Source organism: Amblyraja radiata, chromosome 37, assembly GCF_010909765.2.
Source record: "Amblyraja radiata isolate CabotCenter1 chromosome 37, sAmbRad1.1.pri, whole genome shotgun sequence".
Taxonomy (NCBI): domain Eukaryota; kingdom Metazoa; phylum Chordata; class Chondrichthyes; order Rajiformes; family Rajidae; genus Amblyraja; species Amblyraja radiata.
This window is the reverse complement of record NC_045992.1, coordinates 13,829,482-13,847,912: the sequence shown is the minus strand read 5'-3', so window position 1 is coordinate 13,847,912 and position 18,431 is coordinate 13,829,482. Positions and strand designations below refer to the sequence as shown.

Genomic DNA, 18,431 nt, shown 5'->3' with positions numbered 1-18,431 from the left:
CCCGGGTCATTGGCGCTGTAGGGGAGCAACTCTACTGCTGCACCACTGTGCCTCACTGTAGAAGGCTGCCAGATGAAGGATATTGAGAAGGCCCTCTTTCAGAAGTTTAGCACTTTCCCAACATTGTTTGTGGGCCACAGTGGAGAGAAATGCTACTAATTTGATCCTCAGCAAACTTTCTTTCTTTCTCTCCTTCCTGGGATTGGTCTTTCTTTTATTAAACTCTCCACCCGGTGATTTCCACATGGGTCACTCTGCCTGCCACTGGACCAGGAATATTCTCATTTTCTGGTCACACTTTTCACCAACCTTCCTGTAAATATTGGGGTGAAAATGTCCCCCAAATAATGAGATTGGCAATAAAGGACAGGAGTATGAAATATGCTTTGGGCATCATCCTCGAATTATGACCTGATGCATATTTCAATGGAGACCTTCCGGTGTAAATCTGTTTATCTTACATTCTTTATTAATAGTAATAAACTTTATTACGGACTCAAGGTCCAGACAAGGGGCAACATTACATTAAAAATGCATTGCATATTAAATATCATAAAATACATATAAAATCTTGGTATATCACATAAAAACATCATAATTTATATTAAAAAAACCAAAACACAATATATGTTAAAAATCCAGATTAAAAGAATGATCAATGTCCTACAACGAGACAACGATACCAGTGTCTCCACAGCTGGGATTCGTAGCGTGTAGTGCTAGCCCTTATGTTTGACAAGGCCACAATAAGCACATTTTTAGAGTCATTTATCCTGCAAATGAATTTATACATGTGATGTCTTAGGATAGCTTCTAAAGTACTGACTCCTGCAGCCACAAACATATTACTGGCACTACACCATCTAGGTTGCCTTAGCAGTGTTCTCATGGCATCGTTATATACCACCTTTAGTCTCTGCATACTTGTCTTTCCATAGTTCGACCACAGGTGCGCAGTGTAGAGTGGTGTGCAGTATGCTCTAAATAGCGACATCTTCACCACATCTGCACACGCACCAAATTTACACAAGAGAATATTCGCCTGTACATACAGCATGCGTCGTTGCCTATAAACATCCTCATCATCTGTCATTTGTTCTGTAATAATATGCCCTAGATATTTTATCTTATTACAGACACTAAGATTATTGTCAGACAATTTAAAATCAGGATATTTTAGACATTTATCCTCTTTGGTTCTACAGACCATAACAGCACTCTTACTAGCATTATATTTAATGTCATGTTCCACACCATACACAGAACATATAGTAAGGAGCTGCTGGAGACCAGCGCTAGATGGACTAAAGACCACAAGATCATCTGCATACATAATATGGTTCACTAAAATATTACCAATCATGCACCCAGTGTTACAGGCTTTCAATTGTTAAAACATCCTCTCCGAACAATCCCATCAACCCCATTCCCCACACTTTCCCCTGTCACCTCTCTCTCTTTCACTCAGCCATCAACTCCATCCTGATTCACCTACCACCCAACCAGTAACTCCAAGGGCAATGTATACAACTTGCCAACTAACATGTTATAGAGTTACACAGCGCAGAAAAAGGCCCTTCGGCCCAACTTGCCCATGTCGGTCAATATGCCCCATCTACGCTAGTCCCACCTGCCCCCATTTGGCTCTTACCCTCAAAACCTCTCCTGTCCATGTGGTTGAGATGTGGGAAGAAACTAAAGGACCCATATGGTTACAGGGCAAATAGTATAAACTTGGCCCTAGTATAATGATCTTCCTTCATGTTTTGTTTAGTTTATTATTATCACGTGTACCGAGATGCAGTGAAAAGCTTTTTTTTCGTGCTATCCCGTCAAACAACAGACTATACAAGATTGTATTCCTGACTCTAACATTAAACTGCAACTATGAAAATTTTAGACAATGGTTGAATTATTTTCACAGCAACTGGCTAGAACTATACCGCTCCTGGTCATAAAGGAAATAGGAATGTAAACTTTAATTGCTTTGCTTTCATCGATTCTATGGTAACCATAAATAAATAAAACATGGCAACATTATAATTTCCAGCTAACTTTGTTTTACTTGCAATAAAACTAGAAACTGATGATAACACTGAGCAGGTCAACAGCACAGGTGTACTCTGACCTGTTGATATACCTGGCAGTGTCTGCTTTTATTTCAGATTTTCAGCTTCAGAAGGATTTCCCATTTTATTTTCTTTGGCTTTGTTCCAGCTTTCTAAAAAAAAATGTCTCCATTGGAAAAACCGTAATGAAGTTAAAGATGTTGACAGACTTCTGAACTCAAGACTAATCAGCTGGAACTGAAATATAACTTACATTAACTTAGATAGAGACAAAATGCTGGGGTAACTCATCGGGACAGGCAGCATCTCTGGAGAGAAGGAATGGGTGCCATCTTGGATTCAGATCCTGAGGACATCTGAAGAAGGGTCTCGACCGGACACGCCACCCATTCTTTCTCTCCAGAGATTCCACCTGTCCCGCTGAGTTACTCCAGTATTTTGTGTCTATCCTCAGTTTAAACCAGCATCTGCAGTTCCTTCCTTACATTAACTTGGCATGTTTCACATCAAAGAACTCCTTAATATGCTAACTATTGAAGTACCTTACAATGGTAACTTCAATTTCAAATATACATACTCATTGGTTGCAGAATACTTTGGCACATCTTGAGTCACTTCACAATAACCATTGTTGTAATGTGAGCAAACATGGCAACTAATTTGCCCTTGTTCCTACAAATGACAACCAGCCTTAAGTGATACTTCAGCCCTTTTTAACCACTGCGCTAAGGGATCAGTCATTACATTTGAACATACAGCACTCTGACATTGAGTCAAATGATACTGAGTTGCTATTGTGATATCTGTAGGACATGATACTCTTTCTAGAACAGAATGTTTTGTGCAGTAAAGATGCTGAGACAACTACAGAACTGAATTCATGCAATGCGAATAATTCAATATTTTCTGCCTCACAGAATCACAGCCATAGTTGGTCAGTAGCTCAGTTTACAGAAATGTACCATTAATGCTTTGATTAAAACCCTCCAAGCTGTATGGGTGTTCTGATTTGTTTAATGAGTAAACAATTGAAAGGTTGAACTTGTACACAGTGGTGGGCTCCTCAATAAGAGGATATAACCTTCAAATTAGATTAGACCGTGGTTCTTAAGCAGTGTCAGGATGCAGTTCCTCACACGATATCTAAAATTTTCCTTTCTCCCATCTACTCACCACTCAACACCTCAAGTGGAGTTAAGGAACAGCACCTCATATTTCACATGGGCTGCTTATGCCCCTGTCCCACTTGGGAAACCTGAACGGAAACCTCTGGAGACTTTGCGCCCCACCCAAGGTTTCCGTGCGGTTCCCGGAGGTTCCCGGAGGTTTTTGTCAGTCTCCCTATCTGCTTCCACTACCTGCAACCTCTGGCCACCACCTGCAACCTCCGGGAACCGCACGGAAACCTTGCTTTCCCTCTCTCTCCGTTCCTCCCCCACCCTAGTTCTCCAAATAGTTTCACTGTCCTCCTGATCAATGTTACTGTTTGTATGCCTCGTTGTCAACTTCCCCTCAATCTGCAATGAACCATTCTACTTTTCCTTGATTGTCTGCTTTGATCTGTCGTTTTCACACCTTAGCCTTCCATATCTCTAGTTTCCCTCCACCCTGAAGAAGGATCTCGACCCGAAGCTTCACACCTGCTCCGCTGAGTTACTCCAGCATCTTGTGTCTTTCTTCAGTGTAAACCAGCATCTGCAGTTCCATCCTACATGTCTGTTTACCTCAAGTTCTACATCTCCATCCAATAAAACAAGCTATTCATAAGTTGATGAGTTATAGGATTTAGGCCATTCAGTCCATCAAGTCTACTCAACCATTCAATCATGGCTGATCTATCGTTGCCTCTCAACCCCATTCTCCTGCCTTCTCCCCATAACCCCTGACACCCTGGCATTCTGACATAGCTTGTCGGTCTAAGGTGGGTAGATGAAGTTTGAATACATGCCAAGTAAATAACTGAGTGATGGAATAGGTTTCTTGGGCTGAATGGGGTTTTTTCTTGTTCATTTGTGTATTGGCAAGCTAGAATGTTCTAAATGTCATCAGAAGCAGTCCTCATCAGGTATTTTTGAACTATGATTAACACAGCTTTGATTAATTTTTCAGTTCACTAACTGATCTCTGATTTGTCTTTTGCACAGGTATGTGGTGGCAGTGCAGAATCATCATGTTTGCCCCGTGGATAACTGGTACAGTACTCTTGCATTTGGTACTTTGCAATAGAATGAGAGGGAGTTTTCCAATAGTCAAGCTATCCTCAATCTTCCAACTAACCTGAGCATCAACCTCTACTCAATTGTCATAGTTTTGCTAACATATTATATTAAGGGATTTGTCTTTTGCCACTCATGATCCCTCATTAAACCCTTGTGCACAAGTCTATGTAGTTCAGATATTTTAGAATAGAAAAATTAATTGTTCGTCATGGGACAGGTTGTAAAATGTTTTAGAAATATACCGTGTGCTCATGCATGCACACACCATGCAGGTTGACACAAAATGCTGGAGTAAGTCAGCGGGACAGGCAGCATCTCTGGAGAGAAGGAATGTTAAGGGTTTGGACACGCTGGAGGCAGGAAACATGTTCCCAATGTTGGGGGAGTCCAGAACCAGGGGCCACAGTTTAAGCCATTTAGAACGGAGACGAGGAAACTCTTTTTCTCACAGAGAGTTGTGAGTGTGCGGAGTTCTCTGCCTCAGAGGGCGGTGGAGGCAGGTTCTCTGGATGCTTTTCAGAGAGAGCTGGATAGGGCTCTTAAAGATAATGGAGTCAGGGGATATGGGGAAAAGGCAGGAACGGGGTACTGATTGGGGATGATCAGCCATGATCACATTGAATGGCGGTGCTGGCTCGAAGAGCGAATGGCCTACTCCTGCACCTATTGTCTATTGTCTATTGAATGGGTGACGTTTCGGGTCCAGATCCTTCTTCAGACCCAAACCCGACCTGAAACGTCACTGACGGAGCACCGTCAATGACAGGTAAAGCAGCTGTGACTACAACTTTGCTTGAAAACTTTTTAGGTCGCCGTCTAATAAAATATATCACTGCATTACACACCGAGAGTCACTGTGCGGGGAAAACTTTAAATTTGCACCATGTCATGTTATCGGTTGTGAAATGCGGGAATAAAATTAGAGCAAGAGGATTAAACAGAAGAGAATTCAGGGAATATTGTGAAATGTTAGATTTGGAATATGGTGATCTTGTCCTCATAGTGAAGTGAGCTGGCTTTCTAAAGGACTGGTTCTCAGTAGATTTTGGAAACTAAAAGATACTGTTCACAATTTTCTGGAAGAGAAGAATGAGGTGCCTGAGGAAAGAGCCCTTTTATGTGATAACAAATGGCTATTTGATTTAGCATTATCAGTTGATGTTACCAGCCATCTCAATTATCTAAATTTGAAACTACAGGGCAAGAACAAATTGTTTCCTAGCTCAGTAGATGATATCAGTGCATTCAAGACTGTAAGTTAAAACTGTTTACCTCTCAGTTAGAACATAGGGAGTTTCCACACTTGGAAGAGCAGAGTGAGTGTGCTGAAGCTTTACAGAACAGATTGAAAAAATCAGGCTATTGCAAGAGTCATTTGAAAGGTATTTTCGTGATTTTGCTAAAGAAGAAGACTGCATACTCGCATTTATAAACCCATTTTCATTTGGTGAACAAAAAATCTTGAAGATGCGAAGTAACATACAAATGGTACTTATTGAGTTGAATACAACGTCATTATTGAAACTGAAATTTGATGCGCTTTCCTCAGTCCCAAATGCTTCTGTCATGATTAACTATAGGCGATCAATACCCTGTGAACATTTTCCAGAACTAACAAAATTTGCCCAAAGTTATATCTGTCATTTTGGAACAGATGTGAACAAGCATTTTCATCCATGAAATTGATTAAAAACAAAACGAGGTCGCGATCGATTGATTCAAATTTGAAGAATTCTCTGCTGCTTGAATTCCCTGTAACAAATTTAACTCCCAACATCAAAAGCTTGACGAGATCAAAACCGACTCAAAAGTCTCATTAAAGTAAGTAATGTTTATTTTGTTTTATTATAGTAAAAATCATTACATCATGTAAAAATGCTATGTACATATTAACATTTTTACAAGAATTGAATGGGGGTACTAGTGTTGTGTGTCGGATCTGAACTAGTGCGTGAAAAAATCGGCGCATGGAATGTAAAATGTTGGCCACCCCTGAGTTAGACGCTGCCTGACTTGCTGAGTGTTTGCAGCATTTTTCTATTTTTCTATATTTTTGATAGCACGGATGGGCTCAGCTCCAGCCTTCAGAAAACAAAACAGCAACCGCAGTGTTGCTGAAATGTCACCAGCTGCCGGCAGCAGTGTGTATCATCTCCAGAGTGGTATTGGCTCCTCCCGACTTCCAGCAAGACAGGATGTTTAGACTTGTCCATGTCATCTCGTACTTTCAGTTTGACAAAACCAGAGCACCCCCACTTGCAATCTCCCGAGCATTCTCTCTCGAAAACCTTCATTGGAATCCCTTGGGGTATTTTGTATAATGTGGACCCACTTAACAGTCAGCCTAAATATTATAGGTACACAAAAATGCTGGAGAAACTCAGCGGGTGCAGCAGCATCTATGGAGCGAAGGAGATAGGCAATGTTTTGGGCGAATCGTTGCCTATCTCCTTCACTCCATAGATGCTGCTGCACCCGCTGAGTTTCTCCAGCATTTTTGTCTACCTTCGATTTTCCAGCATCTGCAGTTCCTTCTTAAGCCTAAATATTATGTTTCCTTCACCTCCCACCTCACTGAAGACACTGATACCAGAGGTCTTCCTTTGATAATCAGGCTTAGCAGCTTAGTTTAGTTTAGTTTAGTTTAGAGATACAGCACGGAAACAGGCCCTTCGGCCCACCGAGTCCGCACCGACCTGCGATCCCCGCACATTAACACTATCCTGCACACGCTGGGGACAATTTACACTTGTACATGGCCACTAAACCTACAAACCCGTATGTCTTTGGAGTGTGGGAGGAAACCGAAGATCTCGGAGAAAACCCACGCGGTCACAGGGAGAAGGTACAAACTCCGCAGTCGGGATCGAACCCGGGTCTCTGGCGCTGCAAGCGCTGTAAGACAGCAACCCTACTGCTGTACCACCGTGCAGCCCCTTCCTTCAGTTCTCCCCTCACTGAGCCCATTACCATTTCTGATGTGCAAAGATTGGAAACAATGAAGTAAATTGTCCTTCTCGCAACATATCCACCACAGACTCTTTATCCTCTGAGTAATCCCACTGTTCCATTTGCCAATAATTTACTGAATTGTATGCGGAAAAAAAAAATTCACTGTATGTAAGTACATGTGATCATAAAGAACCATTGAACCAGAGTTCCCATAGACACGGTTATATGAGGACAATGAGGACTCTCTCCCTGATAAGCCTGGAATGAAAAGGACAAAGGCAATAGCACAGCAATAATATGTGCATGATCTTTTACTGCACAGCCAATACTGGTGGAATTCATCTTTAAAAGTTGAAAGATCCATACAAAGGCCATTAGCAGGATCCTTCTTCCAGAACATTCTCTCGAGACCTTCACTGGTGCATTTACCCATGGGGCATTTTATACAGTGTGGACTCACTGACCAGTCAGCCAAAATATTACATTTCCTTCATAGAAATATAGAAAATAGGTGCAGGAGGAGGTCATTTGGCCCTTTGAGCCAGCACCACCATTCACTGTGATCATGGCTGATCATCCACAATCAGTACCTTGTGCCTGCCTTCTCCCCATATCCCTTGATTCCGCTAGTCCCTGGAGCTCTATCTAACTCTCATTTTAAATTCATCCAGTGAATTGGCTTCTATTGCCTTCTGTGGCAGAAAATACCACAAATTCACAACTCTCTGGGTGAAAAAGTTTCTTCTCATCTCAGTTTAAAATGGCCTTCCCTTCACCTCCCACCTCACTGAAGCAACTCATACCAGAGGTCTTCCTTTGATAATCAGGCATTTTTAACCTTGGTTTAGTTTAGTGTAGAGTTGCAGTGCAGAACCAGGTCCTTGTCTTTCAAGAGAGAGCTAGATAGGGCTCTTAAAAATAGTGGAGTCAGGGGATATGGGGAGAAGGCAGGAACGGGGTACTGATTGGGGATGATCAGCCATGATCACATTGAATGGCGGTGCTGCTCCTATGGCCTACTCCTGCACCTATTGTCTATTGTCTTCCTTCCTCCAGAGCAGTCAGTATCACTGAGAGGGACCCCACCATGTTTGCGGTGACAGGCAGTGGTAATGAGTGACCTTGGCTTGTAGGACAATGAAAAGTACTCTCATATGGACGTGCGGGTGTGTATGTGTCTGTGTCTCTGTCTGTGTCTGTGTGTATTACTGTCTGATTGTCTATGAGTGTTGCCAGTTAATACAGTGTAGTTATGGTTCACTGAGTGGCTATTAATGAGTGTGGTGAAGTGGGAGTAAAGGGCCTGTCCCACATACACAACTTTTTCGGCGACTGCCGGCACCCGTCATAGGTCGTTACAAGTCACCGAAAATGTTCAACATGTTGAAAATCCAGCGGCGACCAGAACAAGGTACGACTCTTTGGGCGACTACTCACGACCATACAGGCTTCATGTCGCCAGGGTGTCGCCTGTATGGTAGAGAGTAGTCTCCTAGTCACCCAAAGAGTCGTAGCGTCTTTCTGGTCGCTGCTGAATTTTCAACATGTTGAACATTTTCGGCGACTTATGACGGGTGCCGGCAGTTGCCGTAAAAGTTGCGTAAGTGGGACAGGCCCTTTAAGGGAAGTTAAGGTTAAGTTAAAGTTAAGGGAAGTTACTAGTGCAAGTTAAGGCAACATCTGCCAATATCAAATATGGAATGCAAGGGTTTCACCTTCATGTATCTTGTTAGATGAAATATATTTTTCCATATCGTTCCATCTCAGGATATGATATTCTTGGAGATGAAAGAAAAGCTAGGCTTTTGTCAGTGTGTTTGGCAAAAATTGTAGGAATTAATCTAGGGCGTGTTCAGGGTGAATTGAAGGGAAAGAATAGGGAAATGGAATGGACTCGATGGGCCGAATGATCTAATTCTGCTGAAGATCGACACAAAAAGCTGGAGTAGCTCAGCGGGACAGGCAGCATCTCTGGAGAGAAGGAATGTGCGACGTTTTGGGTCGAGACCCTTCTTCAGACTAATTCTGCTCCTGTGTCTTATAACTTGGAAGTAGTTGATGGAATGTGTACTCAGTGAATTGGAGGTATTAGACTAAGTGCGTGCATTGAGAAAATGAAAAGACAGAATTGGAAAATATACCTTATAAATTAGAAGGGTTAGTCTGGATGGTACAGTGAATAATATGGAGGGTTTTGTCTAGAGTGGTCTCCAGTGAGTTGGCGGGATTCCTCTGTGTTATGTAAAAAATGAGTTGCGGGATTAGTCTGGTTTATATAGTGTATCCCCTTATCAGGAAAGTACACATAAAATATTGATGGGGAAACAGGAGACTGGAATCTTAAGGAAAAACAAACTGCTGAAGGAACTCGGTGTGTCAGGCAGCATCTGTGGAGGGAAATGGATAGACAACATTTCGGAATGGGACCCTTATTCATCTTAATAAAATATTGATGAGTTCTTTGATAAAATTGGATCGTACTGCAAACCCGGCTCAACATTTGTTAATAAAAACATAAAATGCTGGAAATACTCGCCAGGTTGGGAATCATCTGCAGAAAGAGAAGTTGTAAATGCTTCACTTTTTTCCTAAATAGATGGTGGGGAAATGGGTAGTGCTCTTCTTCCATTCTAGTGTAGCATTCGATGCTCACAGTGTGGTCTTGTCAACGCTGGAGAAACCGTGATCACTTTATTGAAGATTTGGGCTCAGTCTGCAGCTTCTGGGTGCCTGTCACTTTAATTTCCCATCCCACTTCCCCTTTACCTGTGTGTATGTGGCCTCCCACACTGACACAAGGCCCAACACAAGCCTGAGGAACAGCACCTCATCCTCCATCTGGGCAAATAGCACCCTTCTAAACTCTAAAGTATATTATAAATTAATGATAAATTATTTAACTTTAGTTTAGATTAGATTAGTTTAGAGATACAGGAAGCAAGCCCTTTGGCTAACAAGTCCGTGCCGACCAGGGATCACCCCATTCACTAGTTCTATCCTACACTCCAGGGACAATTTACAGAATCCAATTAACCTACAAAGCCACATGTCGTTGGAATGTGGGAGGAAACCCGGGCACCCGGAGGAAACCCACGTGGTCACAGGGAGAATGTACAAACTCCGTACAGATAGCACCTGATTGAACTCGGGTCTCCGATGCTGTAAGACAGCAGGTCCACCACCCTTGGGGACATCTTTGCTTTAGGTAACTCATTATTTTTTTTCTGTATCAGAACAGAGCATTCTTTGCCTATTTTCACAATGGCTCCGTTTTGTGTACACACTCTGATCTGCTGGGCATGTCCCACAGCCTTGCTATAAAAAGACACACAATGTCTTGTGCTTTATTGATTCATTTGGACTCACTGTATTAAAGATGTTCCCTGAGTTCTCTCCATCCCTCCCTAGCTTCTCTGCTACTGAAAAGTTATTTGTTTTCTGTCTCTTTCCTAGTTCTGATAACGGTTCCCAGACCTAAATTGTGGACTTCCCTTTCGCACAGATGCTGCCTGACCCACTGAGTGTATCCAGCATTTTCTGTTTTTATTGATTTTCATTCATCATTCATTAATGGCATGGCACAGTGGCGCAGCGGTAGAGTTGCTGCCTTACAGCGCCACAGACCCGGGTTTGATCCTCACTTTGGGCGCATGTCTGTACGGAGTTTGTACGTTCTCCCCCGCGGCCTGTGGGATCTCCGATTCCCTCCCACACCCCAAAGACGTGCAGGTTTGTAGGTTAATTGGCTTGGTAGAATTATAAATTGTCCCTAGTGTGTGTAGGATAGTGTAAGTGTGCGGGGGTTGCTGGTGGGCAAGGACACGGTGGGCTGAAAGGCCTGTTTCCGAGCTGTATCTCAACACTAAACTAAACAAAACTTGTGCAGAAGTAGTGTCCTGATTTCACCACAAACATTGGTGAAATTGTAACTTCCTCCTGCCACAGAGGCCTAAGGCTTTCTTTATCTTGGAGGTATATTAAAATGAATTTCTTTGTAGCTCACTCCAGAAAGTTTAACTTGGGATCTTTGATGCATTAACTCTTTCATAAAGGATTATTCAGCTGCTTTCAGTCTGGTTCGTTAACATGTGACATGACCACATCAAAAGATCACTCAGAATGTCCTCCGGACTAGTTAATGTTAAATGAATGTTATGAATGTATTTTCTAAGGAACACAACGCCAGTGCTCTGTATCCGGAGAACAGGTATGGAGCAAAGACTTGCCGAATGTTTTGATGGCATTTTTAGAATCTAAATTTGACAATTTATCTAACTCCCTTATTTTGGGTTTCAATTAAAATGGTATGTTGTGAAAAACGGGAGGAGTTGCGGACAGTGAGGAATGTTGTCAACTGATACAAGGGGATGTAGAACGGCCGCAGAAATGGCCGGAGAGTTCGCAGATGGAGTTTATCCTGAGCAAGTGTGAGGCGTTGCATTGTGTGATTGAATGGAAGGAGACAGTGTACAGTTAATGGCAAGCCCATTAACAGCATTGGTGGGCAGAGGGATCTGGGAATCCAAGTTTCACACGGAACAACAACCGACTCCTCTCCCTGCGCTGTAGAACGGAGCAGTTCAGGAGATCCTCCACCCCTGCAGCCATTAGATTTTATAATACTGACCGCTAGGCTGTATGGGGATGCTTTGCATTTTTAATGGTTAATTATTGGGTCTTTTTAAGTATTTATTGCTTTCAGGTATTGTCCATATTGTATTTTATGTATTTTTTGTTCTGAATGTGTGGGTTTGTTGGTTGTTGGCTTTTGGACATCTGAATTTTCCTGTGGATCAATAAAGTATTTATTATTATTATTATTATTATTATTATTATTATTATTATTATTATTATTATTATTATTATTATTATTACTATTACTACTACTACTATTACTATTACTACTATTACTACTACTACTATTACTATTACTACTATTACTATTTTTATTATTATTATTGTTATTATTATTATTATTATTATTACTATTACTACTATTACTATTACTACTATTACTATTATTATTATTATTACTATTATTATTATTATTACTATTCCTATTACTATTATTATTTATAGGTCACTAATGATGGCTGCACAAGTAGATTGGGTGGTTAAGAAGGCGTATGGTATACTTGGGGCATTGAATATCAGAGTCTGGAGTTTACGATGCAGCTCTATAGGACTTTGGTTAGGCTGCATTTGGAGTGTTGCATGCAGTTCTGGTTGCCCCATTGCAGGAAAGATCTGGAGACTTTGGAGAGGGCACAGAAGAGGTTTATCAGAATGCCGCCTGGATTAGAGGGTTTCAGGCTACAAGGGGAGGCTGGATAGCCTTGGATTGTTTTCTCTAGAATGCCAGAGGTTGATGTAGACTTGGTGGAACTATGAGTGGCGTAAATAAGGTAGACAGCCAGAACATTTATTTCCCGGGGTGGAAATGTCTAACACTAGAGGTCACACCTATAAGGTGAGAGGGGGAAATGTAATGAAGATTTATGGGGCAAGTATTTTTAGTGGTAGGGACCTGAAATGCTCTGCCAGGGATGGTGATGGAGGCAGATATAACAGTAGCATTTAAGAGGCTTTTGGATAGGCACATGGAAGTGCAGGGAATTGAGGGACATGGATCATGTACAGGCAGATGGGATCAGTTTAACGTGACATCATGTTCAGGACTATAATTGTGGGCCAAAGGTCCAATTCCTATCCTGTACTGTTCTACGTTCCATGATCTAGAATCCATATACCCATGATTGTGTCGCCAGACATCCTATCATCACCATCTTTAAATTTGCCAATGACACCACCGTAGTTGGAAGGATAATGATGAGATGGTAATCATATGTTTTAGAGCATAGGAAGAAGATTGAAAATCTGATTAGAAGATCTTGCTCCCAATGTCACTGAGACCAAGCAACTGACTAAATGTGTAGGAAGGAACTGCAGATGCTAGGTTTAAACCGAAGATAGACACAAAAAGCTGGAGTAACTCAGCGGGAAAGGCAGCATCTCTGGAGAGAAGGAATGGGTGATATTTCGGGTCAAGACCCTTCTTCAGACTGAGTTACTCCAGCGTTTTGTGGAGTCTGAAGAAGGGTCGCGACCCGGAACGTCATCCATTCCAGGAGGCTGCCTGTCCCAATGAATTACTCCAGCATTTTGTGTCTATCCAAGGAGTTGGCTAGTGACTTTAAAAGAGGAAAGTCATGGATTTCATTGACGGATAATTGGTGGAAAGAGTCAACAACTTCCACTTCCAAATGCATCTCTGAAGATCTATCCTGGTCCCAGCACATAGATGTCATAAAGGAAGCCCATCAAAGCTTTTGCCTCCTCATAATATTGAAGGAATTCGGTATGTCGATGAATGCTGTCTTGAACTCCGACAGCTCCTGAGGTAAAGAGTATATTGACCAGTTGCATCACAGTCTAGTTTGACAACTCAAACGCCCAGGAACTTCAAAAAGTGGAGAACACTACCCAGTCCATCAGTTCTGACCTCCCCACCAGCGAAGGGATCCACAGGAGTCGCTGCCTCAAAAAGGCAGCCAGCATCATCAAAGACCCACACCACCCTGGCCACACTCTCATTTCACCTCTATCATCGGGAAGAAGGTATAAGGTGGCTGAAAAGTGTGACCACTAGTTTCTTGCAAACAACCATCAGGCTCTTGTACGCGACACAACACTAACCTCAACTACGAACTATGGACTGTTTTTGTTTGCATTAAGGTCTTTGTATTTTATTTGTACTAATACTCAGGTTGTTATTATTTTTTTGTTTATCATATATAATATCTATGGGTAAGAAGGAACTGCAGATGCTGGAAAATCGAAGGTAGACAAAAATGCTGGAGAAACTCAGCGGGTGAGGCAGCATCTTGAGTTTCTCCAGCATTTTTGTCTACCTAATATTTATGGCAACTGTGTTCACAGGCCTGGTATGCTGCTTCAAGTAAGAATTTCATTATCCCGTTGTTAGTGAATGTAATAATTACAAACTTTTGAAATACCACCCTGTAGCATATACTTTTTAAGCAGCATGTAAGTGAATGTTAGTTAACACATTTACTTTGCACAAACTCATGATTAATAGGAAATCATTGGTGGCATTCCATGTACTCGACAAGCCAGCACATGCAGCAGACATTAAGTGATGAAAAATTCCTGGCAATATTTATATTGCCGTTGCACACTGAAATTCAGTCATATGTTTCTGATTAAGATCTCGAGATTGAGATGATCTCACTCCAGGTCTAAGTTTTCTATGATGGCTGATAAGGCCAATGAGGGATGCAAGGAATGTCGTGAGGCTCGATGGGGTGGACAGTGGTAATCCATTATTTATGCTGCGATTCTATCTCATCCCAAAGCATGGACTCGAGGGTCTCAGTGTGGAACCTCTGGCCCTGTCCCACTTAGGTGACTCTTTAGGCGACTGCCAAGGACTAGTTTGAATGAAATTCACCTACGACACCTGGCGACAACCTACGACAGCAAAAAATGATTAAGTCGAAAAAAACTGTTGCCGAACAACTTTCTACATGTTGAAAATTTTGCAGCAGTCGCTGAAAGAATCGCCTAAGTAGGACTGGCCCATTAATCTTTCTTCTGCGTTATGAGTGGATGTGCCAGGATTTCCAGGCGTAGGTGGGGATATTGCACTTTATTAAGGAGGTTCAAAACATCCTTGAAGGGAATCAAAGGACATGGGGTTAGTGCAGAAAAGTGATCGTGAAGTGGAAAATCAGCCATGATCCTGGCGAATGAAAGAGCAATTTCAAAGGGCCAAGCACCTGCACCTATTACGTATGTTCATATGAATACTCTGTAAACCTGTGCTAATGCAAGTCAGAACCAGAATCAGAATCAGATTTTATTCGCCAAGTATGTTTTGCAACATACGAGGAATTTCATTGGCCAGGTCAGTCATACAATTAAAAGCAACAGATCACTCAAAAACACATTTTAACATGAACATCCACCACAGTGACTCCTACACATTCCTCACTGTGATGGAAGGCGAAATAAAGTTCAAGTCCTTCCCTTGTGTTCTTCCTCGGTCGGGGGCCTCGAGCCTCCGTTGACGGGATGATCTTGACATCCGTAGCCGGCGGCGTTGTGGCCCTCCACGTCGAGGCGTTCAGCTCCCGCATCGGGGGGGTTGTCAGCTCCCCGCACCGGGCGATCAAACCTCGCGTCGGGGCTGGTCGAACCTTCTGCGGCGTTGGAGCTCCCGACTAGCCTCTCCCGAGACTGCGAGCCCTTGATGGTAAGTCCGCAGGCCACGGTGGGAGTGATCCCAGGCAAGGGATCCGCTCCGATGTTACCTCCGCGCCACGCGGTGGGGCTCACGAGAGTCCGAGGCGGCATTGAGATGGGATCTGTCGTGAACTCACTGATTAGGATCGTAGTTTCTGTGCCATCATGAAGCAAATGTAAGAAGGATATTAATTTCTCCAGGCAGCTATATTTGAGGCCAATTCTCTACTCTCCCTGATTGTCAGAGTCAGTAGTTGTAGTGACGTTGAAAGGCCATGCTGCTCCCTGCATTACTCTTGGAGCTGTTACTTAATAAAGATCATGTCCACTTTGCCTCCAAATAGATGGAATCAGTGCGATTCAGGCAATGCGGAGAGTGATGACCCGAAACGTCACCCATCCTTTTCCTTCAGAGATGCTGCCTGACCCGCTGATACACTCCAACACTTTGTGCTTATCTTCAGCTCATAGCCAGTGGTCGACAGAGGTTGAGGGGATGCTTGGTTGTATCTTTTGTTGTGGCAAACTCCATAGGACATCCTTTGATAGTCAGAATAGACTGAATTTTCTCCTTTCTTGAAGATGGTCATGATTACAGCATCAGTGAGGTTGCCAGAATTTTTCCTCTCCCCTGATATAGGAGATAAGTTTACAGGAATTTGTGATTGAAATTCTTCGCTGTCAAGGGCGGCGCGGTGACGCAGCAGTAGAGCTACTGCCTCACAGCGGCAGAGACCCGGGTTCGACCCTGACTACGGTTGCTGTCTGTGCGGAGTTTGTACGTTATCCCCAAGACCTGCGTGTGTTTTCTCAGAGATTTCCGGTTTCCTCCCACACTACAAAGACGTACAGATTTGTAGGTTAATTGGCTTGCTATAAAATGTAAAATTGTTTAAAGTGTGTGTAGGATAGTGTTAATGTGCGGGGATCGCTGTTCGGTGCAGGCTCTGTGGGCTGAAGGGCCTGTTTTCACGCTGTATCTCTAAACTAAACTAAAAGTGATACTTAGCGATACCATCTGCTCCCAAAGCCTAATTGCGGTTTGGTTCTCAAATGGCTCCCTCTTGCCCAGAGTTGTCGGCAAGGTGAGACTGTATTTGCTGTGTTTGAGGAGATCTTCGATGTATTTCTCCCAGTTGCACTGCCCGTCTTTCACTCCTTGTGCTGCACTTTAACTTCCGTTGTGGATTGTAAGTATCGGCTGCAGATTGGCTCAAGAATCCTTGCAAATCATGGCTATACCAATGAATTGCCCGATATCCTACGCTGTTTACTTCTACTGTCCCTTAGGTTTCACTTTTGATTCCCTCTGTAGGACCTACAATGACTCATGTGATGAAAACATTGGCCAAGACGAACACAAAAGATGTTGCACTTTAGATGAGATCCCATTGGTCAGGTAAGATAACACCCAGTGCTATTGTGAAGTCAATATCAGTAAAACAGTTCATCCCACCTAGATGTAGACAATCCAGGCCAAATTGCCAGTGCTGGTTCTAATTCAAGGACACAAGTGTAGTGTATTTTGGGTGTGTGGAACTGACTCAAAAGAACTCTCAGATACAGGAGAAAACTAACAAGCTGCTTTATTGCAGGACGCCACCTTGAGTCTCCCCTAGTGCATGCGTCCCCTCGCACAAGACATAACATATGCTAATTATATTACATACATCACACTGCTCCCCCTTTAACTTGAAGGCAGGTAACACCATTTACATTATATACATTACACTGCTCCCCCTTTGGGTATTTGCTAATTATATGCTAATTATATTACATACATCACAACAAGCATACTCTTTCTGTTCCTATTCCCCCAAAACCCAGCATAGATTTTCTTTGCGTTTATTCTATCAGGAACAAAAAGCGTTGCTTTTTTCACAATAGTACATAGGTTAAACATAGACAATAGAAATGCTAGAATAACATCCATTGTCCTCCTTCTGGTGAGGAATCAGAGTTTCTCCTAGTTGAGCAAAATGTGGAAGTTCTCTGCATTATTGACCTGAAAAGTGGCTTGGCAGTGTCAATACTGACTGGTCAGGCCAAGTTATGAAGGTCAGATGTTCAAGATTTAACTGCAGATGCTGGAAAATCGAAGGTAGACGAAAATGCTGGAGAAACTCAGCGGGTGCAGCAGCATCTATGGAGCGAAAGAAATAGGCAACGTTTCGGCCCGAAACCCTTCTTCAGACTGAAGAAGGGTTTCGGCCCAAAACGTTGCCTATTTCCTTCGCTCCATAGATGCTGCCACACCCGCTGAGTTTATGAAGGTCATTGGCACCAGAACACATTTGAGGCTGATGGTGAACTAATCAACACTAGATATAAATAATAAACAAGGAACAGCAAGTCAGGCAGCATCTCTGGAGAACATGAATAGGCGACGTGTAGGAAGAAATGCCAGATGTTGATTTACACTGAAGATAGACACAAAATGCTGGAGTAACTCAGCGGGACAGGCAGCATCTCTGGAGAGAAGGAATGGGTGACGTTTACGGGTCGAGACCCTTCTTCAGACTGTGTGATTATCAGTGTGGATAGGGCATGTTGGTCGGTGTGGGCAAATTGGGCCAAAGTGCCTTTTTCCACATTGTATAACTCTCTCTTTATGACTCTAGGAAGACATGGACTTTCAAAATCCTACACCAGTTTCTTACCCACTGCTGCCATGTACGCTAGCTCTTAGCTCTACCTCATTCAGTTACTCTATCATTGTACTTGAATACATTTGCACTACTCCAGACTGCACTACAATCCTGCACCATTGTGCTCTTTTGTCACTGTATTATTGTTGTGTTTATTGTTACTGCATTTACACAGTTTATTCTGTGAGCTTCATGTGTGCAAGGAATTGTAATGCCTCCTGCGTGGATGGCAATAAACAAAGCAGAATCTGAATCTAGCCAAAATAGCACGATTTGTG

The 18,431-nt window shown here is 42.7% G+C and overlaps 1 protein-coding gene across 1 annotated transcript in view; it reads left to right on the top strand.

Moving 5' to 3' along the window:
• The window catches only part of LOC116966392 (transmembrane protein 150A-like), a 57,626-nt gene that overhangs the window by 18,330 nt on the left and 20,865 nt on the right, over nucleotides 1–18,431 (top strand). The window contains exons 3-4 of the mRNA XM_033012596.1: nucleotides 4,214–4,261; nucleotides 16,821–16,904. Of these exons, the coding sequence (XP_032868487.1) occupies nucleotides 4,214–4,261; nucleotides 16,821–16,904 (132 nt within the window). The remainder of the gene's footprint in view (nucleotides 1–4,213; nucleotides 4,262–16,820; nucleotides 16,905–18,431) is intronic.